This window comes from Micropterus salmoides, unplaced genomic scaffold (genome assembly GCF_014851395.1).
Source record: "Micropterus salmoides isolate LMB-PRFRI ecotype aquatic unplaced genomic scaffold, ASM1485139v1 Ms_hic_scaffold_17, whole genome shotgun sequence".
NCBI lineage: Eukaryota > Metazoa > Chordata > Actinopteri > Centrarchiformes > Centrarchidae > Micropterus > Micropterus salmoides.
The window spans coordinates 7,113,861-7,139,221 of record NW_024040817.1 but is presented as its reverse complement, the minus strand read 5'-3'; the positions used below and the strand labels follow the sequence as shown (position 1 = coordinate 7,139,221).

Sequence of the window (25,361 nt, the reverse complement as noted above, 5' to 3'; positions counted from 1 at the left end):
GAAGAGTGCCATCACTCCTAAATTAAACTTTGTCATTTGTCTGCATTTAGATAAATGTTTAAACCGTAAGCTGAACATTTCTATTCTAGGTCTGTCCAGAAAAGTGACATTGGGTTTGGTGCTGAATATGAAATGTGTTTTTTTTTTTTTGGGGGGGGAGTAACATGAGAATTTGTCAAACATTGGACTGAAACCCAGAGAGAAAGGTAGGACAGTGTAAATAGGTGTAGTTTGGAGAGACATGTCACTCATGAGAATCTCAATGATCCTACCCTCTTAACAATTGCCCATGATGGTCTCATGCCTTGTCAAACTGTCTTGAGACTCAATCCAATTTGTGTTTTACTCATCACGTCACCCAAATCTTGTCATCTGACAAGATAATACATTATAGTTGGTGTCTAGCAAATGTTTCCCACACTGTCTGGTTTGCTAAATGTCTGTCATACAGCAAACAATTTAAGGGTCCAAACTAGAATTTTATGGGTGGTTCATGTTGTATTACAAACATTTCAACATAGGTTTTGCCACAGGTGTAACTAAATATTAATGATGGCTGGGTTCAGTTTAGGTGTCCAGTTCCAGAGCTCACTAGAAAGGTGTCTTTTTAATTTGTCACCTGTATAAAATTAATAGCCAAAACATTTTTTTCAGCCAGAATCTTAAAGCTGTTCTGCTATGGTCCTGCCCAGACATGTGTCACTGAGTTTGCTGCAGTGTATGAAATTAGTTTCTGGGAGAAATGCCAAATAAAAATCAGGCTGTTGCAACTTTTAGCCTGACACACAGAACAGGGAGGTGCAGTGGAGCCAGTTTTTATCTGTGATAGTTGTTTAAAATACAACAGGAAACAAAGACAATATGTGGTTCACAAACAGTACTAAGTTTATAAATAAGACAGGTTCACTAGGCCCTTTCGCCATCTGACCTGCAGAAACTGTCAGTGAAGTGTTTTCAGGGTAAACAGTTAGGAACTGGGCAAAGTTAGCTAACATTAAGTAAGTCTGACATCCAGTTCACAAGTCTTAGAAGGCTAGCTAACAAATTTTGACCAACAGGCCAAGTAAACAACTCTTGAAGTTACAGCAGAGTAATATGGAAGTATGTGCATGTGGTTATTAAGGTATTAATCCAGCTGTAGGAGGCAAGAAGTTAGCTAACGCTAGCCATACGCAGGATAGCTAAGCTGTGTCAACAATTGTGAGTATGAAACTGCCTGGAAAGAAGGAACATTTAGCTTATTTTTTGAAAGTTGCACTACACACTTCTTTAAAACACTTTCGATTACGTAACATTAGCCTATTTAGAATGAATTCAGAAAGTGTTAAATGTCCCTATTTGGGCGGCTTTAGCACAGGTGCTCCTCTATTCCGGTCACTACGGTAGCTCAGGCGGTGGTGCTCTATTACGGTCATTACGGCATCTGAAAGCCGCAGTCATTCACATGTTTATTCCTGAGTTCTACTGCACTGCTGCTCGACTCTCTGCTAGGACTGATTTTACATCATCATCTGGTGCCAAAGCTACTGTTTCCTCCTCTGACTGCCAGGTACGGTGCTTACATTTTCATTAAAGCGACAAAATATCTCCTTAGAGCTTTATTCTAAGGCTTAGAATAAACATTTTATGAAAGTGCGCGTCGCCACTGTGATCTAGACTACAAAATAATCCTGCGTAAAGGTAAACTCAGTAATCTAATTTTGCTCCTGGGACCAGCTGTGTGTCTGCGAGTTTAGAGGCACCTTGTTGAAGTATATATTTTTTAAGTTAAGTTAGCTGTTAAAGTGTTTTGGGAGTTATTTTGCTGCGATTTCAGGCCTATAAAGCATCCTTTTGAACTGCATTATCGGACTGTAGCCAACAGCCCCCTGCATAAAGGTGAGCATCGGGCGAAATAAAGAGAAGGACTCAAACGAGGCTGCTGGGCCTGATAACGGTTCTGGACAGTAATCAGATTTTAGACGAAATTACTTGGCGAGTTGACTATATAGAAGTCTGGGTTCATGCCGGATTTCGAGCACTTCAGATTTTCCTATTCGAGCATGAATCCGGTCCTGGGGGAGAACGGCTTCCTGGCCCCGCAGCAGCACCACCACCACCAGATGACGGGCCAGACCGACTCCGCCATCCCGGAGCCTGGCTACTTCTTTGGGGACCACGGCGGGTTCGGGCCTGATGGGTTGTCCGGGCTGGACCTGGGCGCCCTGCCGCCGTCGGGCCTCGCCTACCTGCACCTGAGCAGCCCCCTGCACCGCGTGCCACCGGCGGCCATGGCGCTGCGCAACGACCTGGGATCCAACATCAGCGTCCTTAAGACCCTGAACCTGCGCTTCCGCTGCTTTTTGGCCAAAGTGCACGAGCTGGAGCGCAGGAACAAGGTGTTGGAGAAGCAGCTACAGCAGGCTCTTGAGGAAAACTGCGGAGGGGATGGACACAAGAAGCCCCTGACCAAAGAGATGGGGGTCCAGACTGGATTTATTGGGCCTATCCCAGCCAGACCGGGCCTCATCCCTCTCCACAACGTCAACAACTCTGCCTACCTGCCCGGCGGCCTCCTCTCACCAACACTGAACCCTCCCCCACTTTTTGACAACAAATACCTGCTGGGGAACAACTTCAACCCGATTACGGATTCAAACTCCAACCTCACCACATCCGGGTTCTCCAGCCCGGCACTGAGTCCCACCGACCCGTCCAAACCCATCACAAACATCAACGAGAAATACGCCTCCAACGCCGGTACGAACACCAACAACACCCCCCCTCCTCCCCCGCGATTCCTCCCCGGGACGATCTGGTCCTTCAACCACACCCGTAGGTTTGGTACCGGGAGGGAGTCGTGCGTCACGGGCCCCGGGGTCTCCTGGACTCACCCGGACGGCGTCGGGGTCCAGATCGACACCATCACACCTGAGATCAGGGCCCTGTACAACGTGCTGGCCAAAGTGAAGCGAGAAAGAGACGAGTACAAGAGAAGGTGAGGGTTGTTTACCTCCACTTTCATCAGAGTTTCAAATGTTGTCATGGCTGGAAAGTTTGTGTCATCACAGATATTGTGGCGTTCAGGTGGCTGATCTCTGATACTTTGAGGTACTTGTATCGATTTGGGTGACCAAGCACAAATGTAAGACTGGGGCTTGTAAAGCATTATGAAGAATATGTTGAGGCCAACCCAGTTCCTCTTCTGGGAATGAATTATTATTATTATTATAATTATTATTATTATAATTATTGTTAGACTAAGAAGTACCAGTCTGCTAAACAAACAACATACAAGTGATGCTGAACTCTTTTTAATACAAGATAAATAATACATCATTCTTAATAGCAGTGCATTTGAAGAAAAAGTTAAGGGAGGTTTAACTTTATTGACTAAATGAATACTAACATGTTCATCTGTAAGGTAAGATGTTGATCCCACAGTGTCGCACAAAAACACACACAAGATGGATACGTAGCCTAAAAAACTATTTAACAGACTCAGTTGCCAGTTTAGTAGGCAGTGCTTGGTAGTAGTGGGATTTGCCACTTTGCCAGGGAAAGTGAATTGTTAAGAGCTCAAGGCACTACCAGGCTTTGGGTTTGGTTCTGCATCTGTTATTTTGGCACTGAAGGTTTTACTCATTGATCTCTCTGAAAAGCTGAAACATTATATTCAGTAGGGCTGAGCTATTTGAATTTGTCACCCCACAAGGATTTTGCCCAGCACTTAATGCCGAGGTAGCGATCGCTTTAATGCCTCTGGTTGTATCGGGTCATTGAGGACAAGCGTTGTAGATCATTGAGCAGGATTGCTTTTACATGATGTTCATTTGGTAGATGATTTTGTCCAAAGCGACTTAGAAAGTACATTCAAACTCTAGAAACAAGAGCTTAATGTCATAAAGAACTGGAAGTGCATTCCTTTTTGCATCTATGTTGTTTGTGAGAACTACCTGGATTTTATTTGGTATTTAATTCACTAAATCAACCTGAAGATTTATTGTAGTCTGTCTTCAGAGCATATGTTGAAATGCATTTAAAATGTTAAGGAATTAGTGGAGGACATCTGTTTTGTCTGTCAAGAATTTTGCTCAACATGCAGCTTCTGTTTCACACTGACACACATTAAAACATACTCTCGCCCTGCTGTTTTTTTATGCTAAGTAATACTGACCTCACTACTTTCTGCTTGAGCCTGCTGAGGCAGGATGCCACTGCAGGATAAACCTTTCAGTCACATCGATTTCAGAACCAGTATGAATGACAGCAACTCACACTTTGACCTGTGTGTTCAATTTAAGTGCTGCAGTTTTACATGTTTTGAAAGCAATTGCAAGTGAGCTTGAGATGGAAAAGGTTTAGATATTTCCTACAATTTCATTGAGGAACAATTATTCATAAATGCAAAACAAAGGTACCTCAGTTAAGTAGAGACGAGCAGTTTCATGTGATGGGAAGTTAGGAGGGATGAGACATCAATAGCATTTTTAATGATTTTAATGCTTGTAGGTCTTATTTCACTGACTTGCAACACTGTAGAGAGTTCCTTTCTGTTTCTTATACCTCTGCGCCTGATAATGAGCCAGTCTGGGCTTGAAACATACTTTTTCTAGATGTAATGTAGTTAAGCTTTTTCAAAGTTAGCATTTTTTCTTTAGTCTTTAGGAAGCTGAAATCACTGTACAATTGTTGGACTCATCACCTCGACAAGAGCGATGTGCTTGTGTTTTGCACTCCGTTGTAGTTTTTCTTTCACACCATGAGGTCACCAAAGGGCCTAAATTTGGAGGTTGATTTGGGGTGTCCAGGTTTCCATAAGTAAATATCAAAGACAACTCTCCTGATTGACTAATCGGTAAATAGATTAAACAACAAGTTTCTGAAGATTTCAAAGGTACAAGTTGTGGAAAAAATCAGCAACAACTCCTTTGGTGCATTTCAGTAAGAAACATCCAATCAGAGAGCTTTATTCTGTGCCGTGCTGTGCTATGGTGAGCTGAAGTTAAAGATTACATTTCATACAAACCTAATCAAAAACATTGAGCAGTTTAAATGAAATGCTGAGGACACCCATCACCGCCTTCAGACAATTTTGACCAGAAACCTAATATGCTCTAGGTTTTATTTACCCAGTTAACTGATCAGATATACTGAGGACATGACCCCAATTTCCTTGCTTATAGGTAGGGCCGTGTTTCTATGTTGAGGAATAATAAAGATCATTAAAAGAAAACTTTAAAATGGAAATTTGCAATGGAGGAAACCAGCGGCTGCTTCCACGTCAGAACTCTGAAAGACTGTCCTCCAGTAAGGTTAAAGGAGTAGTGCTTTAATTTGTCCCTGTCTGAAGGGAGCATGTGTCTGGAGAAAAGATCCTGGGGAACATGTGTGAACATGATGTTTTTCTCTTTCATGATCTGCCTCACACAGCTGTCTCCCATCTTTCCCCTCTTTAATTCTTGGTCTCCCTCCTCCTCCTCTCCCAGCTGGGTTTTGTCCTGGTACCTGCAATGCAGCACTGGCCTGTGACCGCCAACAGTGATGTCACCCAGTCTGCCATCTCTCCTCGCTGTCTCCCCTCTCCATTTTATCTTGATTTTACCCTCTGCCTCCCTCTCAGTGTCTCTCTTTTTATCTCTCTCTCTCTCTGCGAATGTACATATCTCTCCTCACATTTCTCCCTCTCCAGCTATAAGTTTTATCCTCTCTCCCTCCTTCCCCTTTCTTGTCTACTTCTGTCTCTCTGTTTTCTGTTAAACGTTCAGCTGCTGTCCCTGTTGACTCCTCATCCATCTCTGCCCCCCCCCCTTCTGTCCCATGTGAACCTCTGCAGCGTCAGGCAGGCGCTGACATCACCATTAACGTCTTCATCCCCAAACCGCACAGCTCCAGCAAACCCTCTTTGGATTTCTTTCTCTCTTGCTCTCTTTAATTCTATTGAGCTCCATGAAGCGTTATTGTCATGTTGTTTTAACCAGCAAAGATGTTGCCAAAGCATATGCACTACATGGACAAACATTACATTGAGATTGTTGAACATGCACAGGGATTTGCTCCCATTCAGACACCAGAGCATCAGATGTTTTCGGGTAATTGTCCTTTTTAACATGAAAGGGACAAACCAAAAATGTTTGAAAATGTCTAAAATATCATAGTATGCTATTGCATGAAGATTTCCTTCACTGGAACTAAAGTGTAGCCCAAACTAGACCCAATGTGTGTCCAAATACTTTTGGCCCTTTAGTGTTTATACACAAACTAGCATTGCCTCTAGAGGCTTAAATGCTCACTCACAAATGTCAACCGTCTCACCTTACCAATATCACCTCATAACAGATGCACTGTGAGGTTGCAGTGAGTCATATTGTTTGTGTGTGTGTTTGTGTGTGTGTGTGTTTGTGTGTGTGTGTTGGAGGGGAATAGAGTGAGAGAGATGAAAGTAGAAAGGAACTTTTTACATCAGGAACTTTTTACATCACCTTGTATGTAGATACAAAGAGGCCACCCAGGGGCCTGTACCACAAAGCGAGTTCAACATATCCAGGATCTCTTTTCGTTATCTAGCTTCACTAACCCTAACAATTGTGATCAGGATAAGCGGTACCACAAAGCTGGTTATCAACTCGGTAACAACTTTCCCAATCCAGCCGTGAGCGTGTTCACATAAAAGAGGCTGTATTAGCAGCACATGGCCTATCGCAAGTCCACTGGCATCAGAGCGTCATTTTCCAAATGAAGAGCAAACTGTAACACTACAGAAATATGACATGGTCTCAGTAGCACGGCTGACGGTGTGAATGCCTAAATGAACAGGCGTAGCCTATAATAATGTGTGGATTTGATGTGTTCTTATGAGCTGTATGAAAATATCAGCCTTATTCTTTCAGCTCGGCCTGTGTGTTACACATTAAAAGACTCGGGGCACTGAATAAGTGGTTGTTCTCTTCAAAGAACTTCTCGTCACTTTAAAAATTAGATTAATTTAACACACTCAAAAGTGTTCCAAACATTGTTCTAAATTAACTTTATAAAGCAATGAAACAAATCAATTCATGCCATAAAATGTGCTTAAATAGTGGTTGAAAGACTGAATCTCAACATTTTGGCTGCTGAAAACTCTCACCTCATTACCTGCGCCCACATCACAAAAGGTGGGGCTGAACATGACCAGGCTCTGTGACAGCCTATAAGATAGCTACTAACCTAAAATAAATAGCATACGTTCATATTAAAATGTATTTCAATATCCCTACCAAACTTCTCATAATATTCAGCCTCACATAAGAAAAATGAAACCCATTTATTTTAACGGCTGTGAAAATAAAAATAAAATAAATAATAGTAAAAAAAATAATAATAATAATGAAACGCATTTCAAAGCAGTTAGTAGGTCTGCTGTAAAAACCTGTACAATAGGCTTTTCAAAAGATATCGCTATAGCCTACAAAAGTTTCTCCACATCACTGCAGCAAACATAAAAGCAGCCTGTATAAATCAGTCTGTGGGATTTCCTTCAGATGGCGATGTCATTTTCCAAGAGAGGTGAGAGGTTTTTATAGAGTTGATCTCTTATCTGGAACATAACCTGCTTCGGAGCAGATTAGCCGTTCAGCATAAGTTACCATGGCGATCTACCCCGGTATAAGAAGTGAACCACCGTCTCGTGGTACTGAAAACCCAGGGTTAACCCCAAAGTCACCTTGATAAGCTCAAATCTACAAAGCTAGAGCCAGGAGGCGCTTATCCCATCTTAGCATAAAGAGTGGCAACTAGGGTCGGGTCATTTCAGTTATATCGATTCTGATTCTAGTAATCGAATTTTGTTCTTATGGAATTTCTGTTCTGGTCGCCACTCAGTGACCTTCATCCACTTCCTCCTCGCTCATCTTCCCCTTCGTGGCTAAAGTGAAAGGCGTCTCTGTACTAGAGGGACGTCTTTGGGGACTCATCTCTAAGTAAAAAATATATTAGAATCATTTGGAGACATCATTCGTTTCCCTTCAGTATAAAGGCTGAATGTGAGCTCACCTGTGTTTTGTATCTGAGCATGAGACATTGCTACTGTTAGCGTTAGCTGTATCAGGGGCGTCATTGTAGCTGGGAGAGCGCCACACATTGAACACTGTGCGATCCTTCAGATTCACGCTGTGTTGAGGTAAATGCTTCGTCATGTTGGGGCTGCTTCCTCCCTTGCACAGATTATCCTTACTGCAGGTGCATTTTGCTGTGTTATTGTCTTTTTCTTTTTTTTTTTGTGAAGCTAAGCTATATGTTTGAGTGTTTGCTGCAGTCCACCATGGCCAAGGAAAGAAAACAGAACTACTTTCTTGTCCCTTGGTTGAATCTTTATTAATCCTAGTTAATACACGGAGCCCGATATCAGTTGAAATCAGTTCTTGATACCAAATCCTAGTGGCAACAGGGTGAAACGGCAAGCCTGGCCCTGTCCAAATTTCAATAAATACACCTATTATTTATCCAAACATAACAAGATTTAGTCTTAAAATTATTAGAGAGCAAAAGTCATAACTTCACCTAGCAGCTAGCCTCTGTCCCACTAGCCTCTGTAATTCAATGCAGTCTCTTATTCAGCATTTCGTTCATTGTCCTTTCTGAAGAAATAATCTAGTGTTCACTGTCCATATTCTAAGACGAACCCTCATCCATTACAGCACTTGTTATTAGAAATGGAAACCTTTTTGTGATTCAAGTAAAACGATCACTTTGTGAGCAGAGAAGAAAACTGCAGCAGTTTTTTCTAAAGAGGGCAGTTTTAATTTACGTCATCCCCTCCATGACGTCCTAATTTGTTGATGTCACACCTCAGGAGTGCAGTGCTACAGCTTGGTCTCCTTCTAGTGATGATAAAAATCTCACATAAAACACAATGGCTTTGAGAATTTACTTTTATTACTGGCACCATCCAGTAATTTTGCCATCATCAGTTATACAGATTAAGCAGCTTCTGTTTATTCAGACATAATGACACCCAGCAGTCTCACTGCAGAGCCACGTGTTGAGACTGACAAACAGATCAGAGCATCAAGGACATCAGCTCCGTCACTGCCAGCCTCTTCTCTGCTGTCTCTGTTTAGGTATCTTCATGTCTGCGTTTCTTTGTCTCCAGTTTATGATTTTTATCCCCCTTAAATGGGACACACATTGGATGTTTATCAGTATAAACAGCAAAAATGTGACTTGTACATACAACACTCAAATTGGAAATTATCCCTGTTGACAAGGAGGTAATTTGATCTGAGGTCATCCACCAGAGACATGTCGTCGTCGTCATCATTTTGGTGCTACAGCAGCTCAGCTGAGCAGCGTGTGAAGGACAAAAAAGGCTACAAACCCGGAAAGAAGCCAGATCAGCTGAGATCATTTGGTGATTGTTTTTAAGAGAGTGCATTCATTGATTTTGAACAAGTAGAAGAAGCAGCAGAAAACAATTAGATCAAATATAGTGTCAACTTTGCTATTCTTAGATCCTCTGCACTAGTGCAGCATAAGATGAAACAGTTTAGTGGCATTTCATATGTAAACTATATGGACAGAAGTACTGGGACATCCCTGTCAACATACTTTTGGCAGTCTGGTCTTTGTTAAGGAAAATCTTAATGCTACAGCATATAATTTTAGACAATAGTTTGGCCTTTTCATGTTTCAATATGACGATGTTTCAATAAGAAATGTTTTTTCCCAGTTTGGTGTTGAAGAACTTGACTGTCCCGCACAGAGCCCTGACCCTATCGAACACCTTTGGGATAAACTATGATGCGAGCTATGCCCTCTTGTCTTAACAGCAGTTTCTGACCTCACAAATGCTCCTCTGGGTGAACGGGCAAATATTCCCACAGACAGACTCTTGTAACAGGCCTTCCCAGAAGAGCTGAAGCTGTTGTAGCTGCAAAGGGGGCGACCAACTCCATATTAATGGCTCTGGATTTAGAATTAGATGTACTTTTGAATTGTAAAGTTGGCATACTACCATGCTTTGTAAGTGTAGCATGCTAATGCATCAATGTTTTTTTATTGCAGAGACTGACAGAAATGAGGTGATTAGCAGTGAAGTTTTAAAGAGGGATCAGGAGATCACTGGTATTGAATAGGTATAATCAGATACCCAGGGAAAAGTTCATCTTTACACCAAATTTATAGGGATTCAGTCTCCCTAGATCTGAAATATATGAACCAAATGTCACTGCAGTCCCTTAAGCTGTTGTCAAGATACTTTACTCTGGACATAAATGGTGGAGTTACCGATCAAATGACCTATTGCCAGCCCTCGTGCCACACTGCTTATGTGGCTTAAAGATGAAAGTGGAATCTTTTGTCTCTGTCATTGTGCATGTGTTTCTTTTTAATATTGCTATCAGGCCGGGGATGTATCGCATTACAATAGACGCATCACTTCAGAACACTCGCAGAACCGCATTGCATCTCAGCCTCTGTCTCTTCATGCTTTCTGTTATTTCTGTCTTCTCTCCATAGTGACTGATTGTTGCAGCGTGCTCTTCATGCTTTACATGCACACTGGATGGTGTCTCTTTATGTAACACTTGCTGAGTAATGCTAGTGATTGCAGGAGGAACCCTGATGCTGCACAGTGTAGGTCAGTCAGGTGAACACGGTGGGTTTGCCTTAAAGCTGCAGAGAGGAGGATCAGGAAGCTGGAATTATCACAGGCTGAAGCTCTTCTCGTCTGACAAGAAAATTAGGCCACGTTCAATTCCTATGAGGCCAGACTTTCACATGTCTTTGTCTGCTTAGATTGTAACAACCAAATTATTGTATGTAATTTTCTACAAGCCTCATATTCACTGACACGTGTGTTAAAACCACCAGTGTTACGGTGGGCAGGTTGTTAAAGCTTTTGAAGCAGGCTGTATGATAAAAGTCTATTGTCATGCTGCAGAATGATTATTTATCTGAAGAATGTTCTACTTACTACTACTTGTGTGATTTGTAGATGGGAGGAAGAGTACACAGCCAGGATGGACCTGCAGGAAAAGATGGCTGAACTGGAGGACGTAAAGTGACATTTAAAATGCTTCATTACAAATCAGATATTGTGTTCCTTAAGATGCAATCAGCTTTTTACATTTACTCATTTGGCAGCTTTTAATTGTAGCCACATTTTTCCCAACTACAGAAGTTAACTCTTCTTCTCTAGTTCTTCTGAATGCATCTCAGTTCTTGTATTTTTATTTATTTTTTTAACATAAATGATCCACTGGATGGAAAACTCTGTTCTGTTTGTGACAGGAAGCAACAAGCTTTATGGAAAAAGTCTGCTTTATTTTGAAATGCATCAAATTCTATGTAAAGAAAGTTGTGTTTTTAAGAAGTCCTTTACATCTTACTAAATATTACTTGATTTAATCAAATATAAAAAGTATCTGATTTATAGCTGCACCTTCAGTGTTCTTTCAGTTTAGACAGAAAAGTACGTTATCTTGAGGTTTAAATTTATGAACCCCCTGATGGTAAAACCAACTGCACATTTACAGGAACCACAGTCTTATTTATAATTAGTTCTTTTTTAATCTTTACATTAGGTCATAACTTCTGTGTGTGTGTGTGTGTGTGTGTGTTTTCAGGACCTGCAGGAGAGCGAGGTGTGTCAGGATGAGCTGGCTCTGAGGGTGAAGCAGCTGAAGGCTGAACTTGTTCTCTTTAAAGGACTTGTCAGTAACGTAAGTCTGCTCTGAGCTGTTTAGTTTCTTCCTGACCATCTGAAAGCATCTCAACCCTACTGAGAGTTTTGTTTTGTTTTTTATTAGCAGAACCTGTAACTTTTAATTAACCTTGCAGGTTGTTGCTTTATGACCAACTTTGTTTTTATGCTTTTTATCTGTTTTTTTTTATTGATGCTTTTTTTCGTGTAGCACTTTGAGATTTGCTTCAAACGTATGGGTTATTAATAAGAAAAATTTAAGTTGGGAAAATGTCAAGCTGACTGAAAGATTCAGAAATTTTGAAGAATTTGGATTCCACAGAATCAAATCTTATTTTACAAGCTCTCATTAGAGATAATTCAGGGTGTGCTGGCAGACTGCTTGCTGTGTCTTTGGGATGTAGAAGAAAGGTGTGTGTGACCAGGTTCACCGCTGTTCTCCATGGTTAGAAATTGCTTGACATCTTGCTTATGAGTCATGGTGGTAAACATAACTAATCCTTCCAGTCTCCCTATCAGAACTTGTCAGATCTGGACAGTAAGATCCAGGAGAAAGCCATGAAGGTGGACATGGATATCTGCCGCCGTATCGACATCACCGCCCGCCTCTGTGACGTCGCCCAGCAGAGGAACTGTGAGGACATGATTCAGATGTTCCAGGTATGTTTGTGGTGATGAATGTCCACAACAGAGCATGCTCCTTCACTTTAAATAAACTTGCCTCCCTCCAGCAGGTGGCCACGCCCCCCTCCACTCTGAGTGGCCGGGCTAGAAAACAGAGCGGACAATCAGCGAAGGGTGGGGACGGAGAAGAACTGAGCATGTCTGAGAGCGAGGGAGGCGGGGCTAAAGACGAGGAGTCGTGCAGCACGTCGGCCAATCAGATCAACGAGCAGATGCAGAGGATGCTGAATCAACTGTAGGTGTTTTGGCCAGTAGTGTTAAAACACTGATGTTAAACCATGTAGTTGGCGTGTCTAAAGTGTGAGTGTTGGTGTGTTTTGCAGGAGGGAGTGTGAGTTTGAGGATGACTGTGACAGTCTGGCCTGGGAGGAAACCGAGGAGACTCTTCTCCTCTGGGAGGATTTTCCTGGATACCCACTGGGAGTGGAAACGCAGGGAGAGGTGTGCACACACACACATGAGCTTTTGACAGTTTTCAGACCCTTTCACAGACAGTGTTACAGATTTCAATTCAAATGGAATAAATAGACATTTTTTGGCAATTACTTCTACTCAAAGCTAGATAATTGTTTTCAAAGTTATTAAAAATCAAGAAAATAAAACCCCTAACAACTCATTGTTATTGGCCTAAATTGAGCTTAGGTGAATCCTGTATGCATTGATTATCCTTAAAATATCTTTAGGAATTGACTGGAGAATGACAGACTAATACACTTACATTAAGTAATTTTCAGTTACAAATAGGGCAGCCAGCTACCGAAGCGTTTTTCATTATCAGTACATAAAAAGATGAACAAACGTCTTTTATATCCGATCAAAAGTCCTCTGGGTTTGTTCTGGGCGTGTGCCTGGTGTTCTCAGCCCTTGACGGGTGGGTGGGTTGACATGCAGCTGGGCTACTTGATTTTGCCTCGTTGCCGGTTTGGCTGGCGTTGCATGGCGGGGGTGGCGGACTTTTATCGGCCTCTGTTGTGTGCGCGCCGCGTTCGGTCCGGGTGCCGCTCTTCTACGTGTTCCGCCTTTTGCCAAGTCCAAAATCCATAGATTAAATAAAAGTAAATATATTTCAAAGTAAATGATGTTGATTACCTTATTGTTGAGTCATAAATCAGTTGCTCAATTTTTTCAGCACTAGATGCTGCTAGTCTTTTCATTTTTTTGCTTAGCGTTGCATTCTGTAGCTGACTTTTATAACGTAATCTGATTTAACAAACCAGACAGACTGCTGTGTATCTACTTCATGACTTTTAGAACAAAAAAAACCATCAAATTTTGAGTTAATGTTCAGAAATAACAGCCTGTAGTTTTATGTTACCCTTCCTGAACTTCTGCAAAATGAGTGTTCAAAATAAAACTATTCAATTCAATTTTATTTATATAGCGCCAAATCACAACAAGAGTTATCTCACAGCGCTTTTCATAAAAGAGCAGGTCTAGACCGTACTGTGATGTTATTTACAGAAGCCCAACAAAACTAGTGCACAAAGATACTTTTAATTTACATTTTACAACTACAAATCATTTCTACACATTCACAAACCAGTTTTTTCAGGTTTACAAAGGGTGATTTCCAGGCTTTGAAGCCCGAAATATTATTGACCCTCATTGTAGCCCATACAGTTTAAGACTTTTTGATTCATGTGCCCCCTTGTCAGCCACATATAGTAGCTTTTGGCTGCCTTCGGTGCCGTAACCCTGTGGGATCTACTAACTAGTGTTATTCTTCAGAGAAGGTAAAAGCTTTAAAAATTGCATATATATATATTCTGTCGTGTTCGTTAAAAACTGCAATATAAAATAGTAGAAGGGACAATATACATTTTTTTTAAAACAAATAGTGAGACGTCTAAGCCTTTAAAATGTGTGCTCTGTATAATAAAGAGGCACTGACTGAATAAACTCACCCAGACTGCAGCAGTCATCAGTAGCACCTAATGCAGCTTACAGTGTCCCCCATCCAGCTGCGTACAGATCTATTCTCCCACCGTCGGGGAAGCCACCGGTGTTTCCTGTCGGGGACGGTTTTACTTTGTCCCACTTACTTGACCAGGTGGATGAGCTGTTTTTAGGCTGTTTAACTGCAGCAGCTTGATGTGTTTGTTTTTGAGTTCAGTGTGATGACGCGGACCGCTCGAGTCTATCCTGGTGACCTGTAATCTGTTTTTAACTAAATAAGCCAGAGAGGCTCACAACATGCTTAGTAAAGAGCTGGAACCAAAACAGGTTAAATGACCTTTACACACCCAGGGTGAACTCAGTTTAAACTTTATTTTGTCTTCTCTTGTGGACAAACTGTGCTTTCTTTATTTTTAAGTGTACTGCAAGCTTCTATCCAGTTTTAGTAAATGATAAATGTCAGAAAGTCAGCAATTTATTGTCATTTATGAAGGGGGGGAAAAAAGCCTCTAGTTCCAGCTGTGACAAGAATTCAGCTGCTTTATTGGCGACGGCCATGTTCACAATAAGCTTCACGCCACATTTTTACCCTCACAGCAGCCCCCTCCCTGAATAGATATTGATGACTGAAGATAGCTACAACTGAAATCAGCTATATAGGCGTTTTATTCTTCTTCTGTCTCTTTGTTTCCCCCCCACATACACTCCCTGTATCCAGCTGCTGCAGCAGGAGGAGTCCATCGAGGAGGTGATTAAAGACACGGAGTCTCTGTTCAAAACCAGAGAGAAGGAATACCAGGAAACAATCGACCAGATAGAGGCGAGTCTGTTTTTCTGTATGGTATTTATTAAGTTATGTGGACAAACATGTTCGTAGACTCCCGACCCATGAATTTACATTTAGCGGACGCTTTTATCCAAAGCGACTTAAAATTGCTATATATGCTATATATGTCAGTGGCACGCCTCTGGAGCAACAAGGGGTTAAGTGTCTTGCTCAGAGGCTCAGAGACACATTGATGTCATGGTGGGGACTTGAACCCGGGTCTCTCACACCAAAGGCAACCCCATAAAGGGTCAAAAAACTGGTTCTCATGAGGAATTTATTATAATAATAGCTTTATTTGAATAGCTCTTTTCAACACAGGTAACAAAACTCTTTACAATCAGTGTAAAATATAAACAAGTAAAGAAAAGAGCCCTCACACAGTGGTTCACGATCAAATATAAAAACATACAAGTCTTGAGAAAATCTAAAGAAAAATTGGCATCACACAGTGGTTTTACAACAATCTATATGCAAATAAGCACAAAGTATGTGTTGTAGCTATAGTTGGTCGTTACTGGAACAGTGTCAAAACTTTTGTTGCTACAATATGGAGAAAGTAGAAACCAGGGATGCCAAAATAACTTCTCACACTTCACTCTATAGCAGCATTAGAGATTTTAGTGTTAATGGATTTGTGAGTGGGTTTTATATATATTTTATTTATTTTTTTGTGCTTGTCAGTTGGAACTGGCTACAGCTAAGAGTGACATGAACCGTCACCTGCACGAATATATGGAGATGTGTTCGATGAAAAGAGGGCTGGACGTCCAGATGGAGACCTGCAGGAGACTTATTACACAGAGTGGAGATCGGTAAGACACACGTCAATGCAAATAAACTGAAGTCAGCCACCAGAAATTACCCCTAGTTGGAGGGTTGAGCCAATACTGAAGCAATATAATCCATCAGCCCTGCAATAAATTCTACATTCATGAAGGATTTAATGTTTTAGAGGTGTTGCTTCAACTGTGTGGTCATTTTGGAGGCTGCTGTTTGTGCTGCTGTTGAACTATATTTCATTGTATAGACAAGTGTCTTTAATATTTTCTCCACCTTCTGCCTTTAACATCAATGAGCTGGACTAAATAGACATTTCAACAGCACCACAAACTACAGCCATCAAAATAACTTTAAAGTTGAAATAACCAGTAAATAAATTAAATAATCAGTTTGGATTTATTGCAGGATCTGTGTATTAGACTGCAGTAGTTTTCAGCCAGGTGTACCTAATAATAAACTAGTCTGCAAGTGTATATATTGCACTTTTCAAAAGCAGTTTGTTGTACAGGTCCAAAACAAAGAGGTAAGTACAATACATGGAAAACACAGTACCAGGAGACACGCCACTCAATCACATCCTCAATGTAATAATACATATGTTGTGTTATCATTACGTTTGGGTCAGAGCTAAGAATCTGTTTTTCTGAAAAGTAAGTCTCCAAAAAAGTGTTTAACACTTATTTCCAAAATGTTCTGTCCCCTACATGATTTAAATATATATAAATAAATCTGAAACCGCTGGATCTCCCTGCTCATTTTGCAGAGCAAAAGCAAAATATAAAAGTAACACCACATACAGACAAATAACTTTTAGTCTGGTGATCATGTTTTTTTGGATTAGGAAACAGTGAACAGGTTAAAAGTATTTTATCATGCAGTATGCTTTTTTTATCCAGATGGTTAGAAGATTTATGGGAGTCTTCCTCAGCAGAAGGATTTAGCTTTTTGATAATTTTTATAATTCATATGTGTAAAAGTTAATATTTAATTGTTGACCTTTGAGACGGAGCGACACCCACAAATCTGAATTGAAACCTCCAGAAAAGCTACTGAACAAACCATACAGTGAGAATGTTTTAAAAAATAGATCTTAGACACTAATGTGTAATGAGAGTACATAAGAGGCACAAAGTGTCTGCTTTTTAAAATAAAACGTCAAGCCCACAAAATCACTGCAAGGAGGCCAAAATAGAGAGAGTGCAAAATGTCTGAATCGATAGAGTTTGAGCAGAAGACGGAATGGCAACATTAATCTTTTTCCTCCCTCTACAGGAAGTCCACCTCCCTCATCACACCGACTGTGGACGACTCTGACAGCGAGGAGAAGGAGAGGAAAAAGCCCGCTCTCCCTGCCGACTCTGAGATCAGCGATTCTTACTGCGACGCCAACGCCGCCATCCCTCCTCTGACCTGGAGGAAACCCTAACACACGCTGCTGGTACTCGTATCTAAAGTCGTGTCTGTGGTTTTTGTTGACCTATGGTAGAAATTACTTTAAAACCAGCAGATGTAAAATGTCTATTCTTTTACATCTGCTTTTTTACTGGTCACAAACTCAGCCAACATGTCAGCAGGTGAATTAGAGCAAAAGGTTGACTTAAATCTGGTGACAGAAAAGTTACACCAACGACATTATGAAACCATCATTTGCTTGCAAGGCTTATATAGAAAATTATACATTTTCAAAGCTGTTTGTGAAAGATTTAAGATTCATGAAAAAAAGCAATAATTCTTCTTGATGTGTCACTGCTGCCCTCCTGTGGTAATCTGCTGTAACTGCGGCGCAGTGAAGGTCAAACAGAACAAAATGGCACTTTTTAAAAGGCATTCACTGGTTCTGTTTTCCTGTGAGATGAAAAGGACACATTTTGTTTTGCACACTGACCTGTTTAGTGCAGGAGCCAATTATTTGCACAATTTCAGTAACAATGCCTTCAGCTGCAGGTTCAGATCTGTGAACAGAGAGGCAGTAATGCACAAAGAAATTATTTGCACATAACTGTTAAATGAAGTGGTTAACAGTGATCAAATGTAGGAACAGTTTAATTTACTGCACTTATATTTATAATGAAATTCTTGTTTTTATGTCATTATTTGTAAAATATGAATTACACAAATTTTCTGAGGTTATACTGTAGATACAGTAACTATTGGATAAAATATCTATTAAAGCCCAACTTGCCTTAAACTGGTGTCCAACACTCGAGAAATACGAAACCTTCTGTGATTTTAAAACACTGAATTGGCACAAGAGTTACAAGTTAGTCAAGAGGGCTGACTTGAAAATCCATCTTTAAAAAAGGGTTTAATTTTTTTTTTTTTCTTGCCACAGTACTAAAAAAGGAAATGCATAATTAATAGGGCTGCAACTAATGATTATTTTAATTGATTATTTTTGATTAATTGATTAGTTGTTTAGTCTATAAAATGTTAAATAGTGAAATGTCCATCGATGTTTCCCAAAGCCCAAGAAGACATCCTAGAATGTATTGTTTGTCCACAAGATATTTACTTTACTGTTAAAATGAGTAAAGAAACCAGAACATATTTACACTTAAGCTCTAAAAAAAACCCTGACAGATGAATCTATTTGATTACCCATTGTAGCTCTAATTATTAATTAACCAAACTTGATAAAAATGAACTAAGAATATTTTAAACACAGGCTGTTTCCATCACATTCTCAATATGATCTCTGGAAATCTGTGATTTTAACAACTATGGAGCTGTTTGTTCTACAGTTACTACTTACACACTGGGTTTTTTTTAAAAGGTGATTATGATGAATCTATAGAGGTAAAATCCTTAAACTAAATTCTCCGAATTCTCAATTTGGAGCTTTGGAAAACTCTACAAAATGACTGACTAGATAAGAAAGAAGTTTCTCGACCAGGAAATAGTTTTTGTTTAATTTATTGTTGCTTAGCTCTCGAGTTATTCCTCGTCAGGTCTCTACAGCTTAATCAAACTAAATATCCTGAGGCTTAAATCACTCACTGCTGACAGCTCAGACGCCTGCAGCCTGTGATGAGCGGTCACTCATATATATATGGCTTCATTTTAAGGAGTAACGAGACAAACACACGTAAAACTGGGAGAAATAACTGAATAAATAAACTATGAGAATGTAGGGGTGGTTTTATTTTGGTGTCTTGGGGTTGCACTGGGGTTGCACTGGGGTTGCAGGTATTAGTGTTGTGGATTTTTAAAATCCTACAGCCTGACCTGACCACACTGTCCGTGTTAATGTCATATTGGATACATCTACAGTAACTAGCTTGTGTGATAGGAAGAAAAGTTAGCAAAAGTGGGATTGTCATTTTCTTTAAGTAAATGCAAAGCCTGAGATGTGAGACAACGAGAGCTTGTAAAAATTAGACCTGTACGAAAGGAAGGATACAGGGCTGTAATTAAGGATTATTTTCTATACAATGTCAAGTAAAATAATTACTAATATTTTTCTAGCTCCAAGTTAAAAATTGCCAGAGATCCTCAGTTTACTTCCACAAAAGATCAACTTATGATTTAAGTCTTTGTTTGCTAAAATGAGCGGGAGAAAATCTGAGTTTAGTTTAGAAAATTTGAAGAATCTCGCAGCTGAAGTAGATTTTTATTTATATATATTTTTTTCCCCTTTAGGGAAAGAAAGGGAAGGTTTCATATTTTAATGCCAACAATCACAAGCCAACATCCTTGTTAATCACTGCTAATGGAAATTGATGGATTATGAAATCATTACTCTTGACACATTTCTCCTGTAGAAACAACAGATTTGTTTGTCTGATTTTGAGAAACAGGTGGCAAAAACAGACAGTTATGGGCATTTTGCTTTTTTCCTTTTACAAAAGTGAAAACCTATTTTAAGAAATATTTGTCCTTAAAAATGTACAGTTTGTAAAGGCTAAATATTGTATCTAATGTACATAACAAGGCTGTATATAATGCTTTAATGCTGAGGTTTGTGTTCTTACGATGTAAATTTAGCTGAGATCAAAGCAATTTAACATTTTAATTACATCATTCTTTTAGTTTTAGCATTGCTATCAGTGGAGTTGAACATCTTCGTAGTATTATAGCAGTTAAAGGTTGTTTTTCTGTTGCTGTGTCAGAGCAAATACAACTGCAGCAATGATAAGAAGTTGTTAAAGTGAATTTACCTTTTTTTAGTTTCCTGTTTCATGTGGATGTACATATTTGGGGAAAGAAGCCATTTTGCAAGAGATGTGTTTAAGCAGAAAGATTTTTACTCTGTGGTAGAACACATCTTTAAATAAAATGAATGTCTGCTTAGTCAATAACCTGCCATGTTCATCACAGAAAACAGACTCATTAAAAGGAACCTTTTTAGTTTTAGTCCTGTAGTTGTCTTCTTCACTGAGCACTTTTCTACATGCATCAAAGCCTGACTGAAACACCTGAAAATGCTAAACTCTTATTTTACACTTTTTACAAATAGTCCGTAGTGCTCAGAGAAGAAACGGGCTAAAATTGAAAATAACCACATTGTTCCTTTTAATGTCAAGGAGAAACAAAACAAAGCTACTGCAAGTGTACAAAAAGCAAAATACACACACATCACTCACCTCATCGAACTGTGTGAAGAAGCCGCTTTAACGGAACTGTTGAGATCTATATTATCAGAATGTAAATAGTGTCTGTGGAGAGAAAACAGAAATATATATGAAGTGTGAGAGGGTAAAAAAAATAGTTAAAGACCTCATGAAATAGAAACTGTGGCTGAGATGGAAGCTGATTAAACAGGAAATAAGGACGGAAAACAGACAGCAGGAGCCAAATAAGTCAGCTGGAGGCTCAGTCACCAGGAGAGTGTCGTGCCAACATGGACCCTGAGGAAGGCCGTTCTCCTTGTAACAACCAGATTGTAGTCACCGTTTCTGAGCTCTCTGTGGCTGTGTAGGTGCAGATGTTCGGGCTGATTTTATGAGCCTGGATTGAATTCTCCATCACTTCACGTGTATAAAACAAGTCATTTGTTTTCATGAGGTCTTTAATGGGGTTTTTTCCCCCCCAGTCACTGTGTGCAGAGCTGTATGTTTGATCAATCTATGAAGCAAAATGAAAAGCTGCACAGAATAAAACACATTCAAAGAGTCTCTGTTGTGAGAGTTTGTTATTGACAGTGGCGTTAACATTTGTTCTTGCTATATTTCCACTGGATTGGTTGCTTTATATTTACACTTCCCTACATTTTGAAGTGGAATTTTGTACATTAACTGCACAATATTTGACAGTAACTTTGCAGATTAACATTTTACAGTGTATGAAAATCAGATATGCATATGGGGTGAAGTACTTAGATCCTTTAGTAGAAGCAGCAAACGTACACTGCTGAATCACCTGAGTCTGCATTAAAAATGTATATAAGTATCGAGGTAAATAAATTATAATCCAATTTTTGACATGCAGTACTTTAAGTATATTTTGTTGCTAATCCCTCTGTAGTTTTACTTAAGTAAATACTAGAATGCAGGACTTTTATGAGTCTTTCTACACAGTGGTATTGTTATTTTACTTATGTGACTTTTGAGTACTTCTTCCACCACTACTAGTTTAGTTATTTGTGTGATAATTGAATACAAACATTAAGATGTAGTAATTTATCAGTAGTAAATAACAGTCTGAAATGGGCCACTGGGCATTAAGAGTACATTACTTTTAAGTACATTTTAATGATAATACTTCAGTATTTCTACTTAAAGTTATCGAATACTAGTACTGCTACTAAAGAATAGAAATACTAATTACAGATTGAAATAGTAAGTTTAAAAGCAATACAGTTATTTATTGATCAGATTACTTTTACTAGGCTGTATTTCAGCAGCTTTGATCCGTCTCATTAGTTTCAGGTCAGTCATCTTGTTCCTTTAATGATTTAATATTAAGTGCCTCCTGTTCAGGCTGTTTTATTGGCTGAGCGGGAAAACAGATGTTCCAAAGCAGCCAAACAAACAACTTCACGGTAAATCAATGAAGAGGAACAAACACCGAAACAGCAGAAGAAATAAGAGCTGCTGAAGGGAAACAGCCGCGCTGCTTCAGCACATTAAACACTGAGCGCTCACAAAACCACAGCAGGCTGCGTTTGCACGGAGACCGACCAACAAATACTCTGCTGTGTGTTTAAGTGAACACCAACACCAGATACTCGTGAACCAACTAAGTACTTTAACTCAAGGGCTGTACTTTTACAATTTGCATATACATTATACTTCTATTCCAACACACATCAGAGGGAAATACTGTACTTTTAACTGTTACATTTATCGGATAGCTTAAGTTACTCATTGTCAGAATTTTTACACACAATATTTCATCAGTTTATAAATTAACATTGAAATCCTACTTACATGTTAATGCATTAATATTAATGACCAAATAACGACAGACGCCATTCTGCTCCAAAAGGAGTACTTTTACTCTTGATATTTTTAAAGTAGATTTTGTTGCTGATGATGTTTCTGTACTTTTACTTAAAGCCAAATTTAAGATCAGCACTTATTACTGATTATTTTTATAGTGTAGTATTGCTACTATTAGTAAATAATCTAAATACTAAGGTGGTGTACAAAAACACCTAGCAGAACACGAACAACCTGAAACGCAATGAATAAGTAAAGTAATTTTATTTGGGGATGGGCACCAATATTAAACGAGCCCCGGGGCGACAGACCATAGTATTTATTATCAGGGTGCAGCCTCTGCTCTACTGTAAGTACGTGCAATAAAACCTTTGTGAGTAAGAAGCTAGTACTTTATCAATACACCTGTTCAACAAGCATAAACATGGAAACAAAGTGATATTTTAATCTGCTGCTGTGTTTTACACAAGCACAGCACGCTAGCCCAGCTAACAGCAAATTGCTACAATGAAAGCTGCCTGTCTGTAAGTGTTTTAGTTTTCCACACACACCTTAAAATCTGGCACACTGTTGTAAAACTTAGCTGCTGACTGAGACAAACAGCTGCTACTCTGTGTACCAGGTAACTTTACCTGCCGACAGCAGCAGGAAGGAAGACAGAGGACAGGAGGAAGGACTGATACGGATTGATGTCCGAGTTTTTCCATCTTTCTAAACTTCACTCAGTATTCTGATGTCGGGAATATGATTTATTTAACTGGAATTTTAGATTTGTTTTCCAGTGAGATATTACTGAGTTTATATAGTGACTTTCAATTCAATTCTAATCCTGTTCTAAAGTTAAAGACAACCAGGCTGCTAATATGCACAATTCAATATCTGTTTATTTATCACAATACTACATTACATTTAGCTGACTCTTTTATCCAAAGCTTACAATTGCCATATATGTCAAAGGTCGCACGCCTCTGGAGCAACTAGGGGTTAAGTGTCTTGCTCAGGGACACATTGGTGGTAATGTCACGATGAGGAACTGAACCCGGGTCTCTCACACCAAAAGCATGTGTCTTATCCGCTGTGAACAATGTCGCACATCGCAGATTTTCCTCATTTCACGCAGGCCTATATGGTGCCTATAAAGCATGGTGGACAATTGTTATGGTGTGTGCGTGTGCATGTATGCATCTTTCATCATGTCACACACACCAAGTACTTCGTCCAATTTTGAGGTACCTGTATTTTGTTCCACTACATTTCACTGTATATAAAATAGCTAAACATTGTTCCACCTTCCCCAGATTCAGCACTTGAAAGAGCTTCAGACACTTTAATGCATCATTAATAATAATCCAATAATTTAACATTCTGAAAAGGAGCCTTTCTGCAGAATGACTACTTTTGATATTTTAAGAACATTTTGCTGCTAATACTTTGAACTTTTACCTACTTAGTAGTATTTTGATTCCAACTTGAAAAACTTAAAAAAAATAAAATAAATTACGATACGATTTGAGATTTTAATAATCTCACAAAGTAACAACTTGCATGTTACAGCAACACGGGAATCCGACTAAAGAGCTAGAAAACAAAGAACTACAATAAAATTCAGTAAATTGGAAGAAAAGTCAAAAACAATGTTGAGAAAAAGCGACTACAACAAGCTGTTTACATAAAATCTTCCACCACTTTCTAAATATAAATATTTAATTTCAATGCCACCATAAACTCAACCCAATTCTTTTATACAAATCTACTGAGTGTCCAAAAAACAACGTTTAAGGAAGGTTATGATATTTAGTTATTGTCGACCTTGTTTCAGAGATGTTGACTTTGCAGATTCTGATTATTTTAAACTAAATAAATAAGCAAATAAATTATGAGTATTATTACAGATTAAAATAAAACTTTATTGATCCCTGTAGGCAAATTCAAAAGCTACCCAGCCATATGTAAAATAATTTAAACTAGCTCCATATTTGCCAGCTGCAACATTACTGCATCCATTATTTGCAAAGTTATAACACAAAGATCCAAACCCTGCAGCCAATCAGCTGCTTTTAAGATCAACCATTTGATAGCGTTAGTACAGAAGTAAAGCTCAAAATAAAAGACAGAAAATAAATTAATAACTCACCTCCCATGAGGTCAAAACACACGACTCCACGTGTCAGGGTCAAACCGAGCACGAGGAGGAGAGCGATTAACACACCTGTGTCTGATTCACAGGGGGTGCGTTTGATTTATCTCCCTTTGGTCAACAGAGGTCAGATGACACGTCCTCGCAAGTTTACAACAAACCAAACTTTTCCTTTAACTAACCCCAACACACATCGAAACACAGGTCACATAACCTAAATATACTTTACACCTAAACTTATAAATGGGAACCATTAATTTCACACCCAGTCTTTAGATAATCAATAGTTAATCGGCCAAAGCGAAGGTTCACTCTTGACCTTACGTGACAAAACAATCATCAAGGCCAACACAAAACGTCACCGGCTGATGATGACCACGTGGTTTGAAAAAGTTGTTTTATCAAGCAGCTACTGTGGCCTCCTGAACTCCGTCCTGCACGGTGAGTCAGAGAGGTGCTGCTGTGTGGGCGGAGCTTACTGCTTACCTGGACAGGTGAACTTCACCGGAATACAGTGCACGTGGCAGCTCTCAGAGTTATTTAAAGGAACAGTAGCCTATAATTTAGAGACAAAATCATTGTTTCCGTTACCGGTTATTATTACAGTCACTGACCGGGACAGTGTGTGTGTGTGGTGTGTGTGTGTGTGTGTGTGTGGGCGGAGCTTACTGCTTACCTGGACAGGGGGGGGGGGGGGTGAGTGTGACGCGAGATTTGTTTAATCTGCGCAGCTGCTTCAGTTGTAGTTTTTTGGTTTCAAAGAAAAAGGGAATCAAGAGAAGAGAAGAGATAAAACAAGTCATCCTTCATTTATTCAACTGGGATCTCTCTCCCCTTTTGTCTCTCTCTCTCTCTCTTTATATCTCTCTCTCTCTCTCTCTCTCTCTCTATATCTCCCTCTCTCTCCTCTCTCTCTCTTTATATCTCCCTCTCTCTCCTCTCTCTCTCTCCTCTCTCTCTCTCTCCTCTCTCCCTCTCTCTCCTCTCTCTCTCTTT

General features: G+C 39.6%; 1 protein-coding gene and 1 long non-coding RNA gene across 5 annotated transcripts; one reads left to right on the top strand and one right to left on the bottom strand.

Annotated features, from left to right (window-relative positions):
* Window positions 1–243: 243 nt before the first annotated feature.
* Window positions 244–20,201, top strand: iffo1a (intermediate filament family orphan 1a). 4 transcript variants are annotated; one of them, XM_038725247.1, is made up of 9 exons: window positions 244–2,977; window positions 10,952–11,012; window positions 11,583–11,678; window positions 12,167–12,319; window positions 12,394–12,578; window positions 12,667–12,784; window positions 14,958–15,059; window positions 15,750–15,880; window positions 17,121–17,274. In XM_038725247.1, exons 1-9 carry the CDS (start codon window positions 2,004–2,006, stop codon window positions 17,272–17,274), a joined length of 1,974 nt encoding a protein of 657 aa, XP_038581175.1. In that variant the 5' UTR covers window positions 244–2,003. The 4 variants fall into 4 exon arrangements, with proteins under 4 accessions (XP_038581175.1, XP_038581174.1, XP_038581177.1 ...); XM_038725246.1 differs by having other exon boundaries at window positions 245–2,977; window positions 12,391–12,578; window positions 17,121–20,201; XM_038725249.1 differs by having other exon boundaries at window positions 245–2,977; window positions 12,179–12,319.
* On the bottom strand, window positions 15,708–24,772 carry LOC119907488. Its single transcript, XR_005445111.1, has 4 exons — window positions 24,363–24,772; window positions 20,432–20,503; window positions 17,734–17,800; window positions 15,708–15,857 (listed from the first exon to the last, which is right to left on the bottom strand). It is a non-coding gene; the product is annotated as an uncharacterized LOC119907488 (long non-coding RNA).
* Between the last annotated feature and the right edge of the window lie 589 nt (window positions 24,773–25,361).

Excerpts from the sequence above, each read along its gene's own strand:
- iffo1a (XM_038725246.1), top strand. The coding sequence starts at position 2,004 with ATGCCGGATTTCGAGCACTTCAGATTTTCCTATTCGAGCATGAATCCG. Across the intron at positions 2,978-10,951 it reads AGAGACGAGTACAAGAGAAG|ATGGGAGGAAGAGTACACAG; the intron begins GTGAGGGTTGTT and ends TGTGATTTGTAG. Across the intron at positions 12,579-12,666 it reads CAGAGGATGCTGAATCAACT|GAGGGAGTGTGAGTTTGAGG; the intron begins GTAGGTGTTTTG and ends TGTGTTTTGCAG.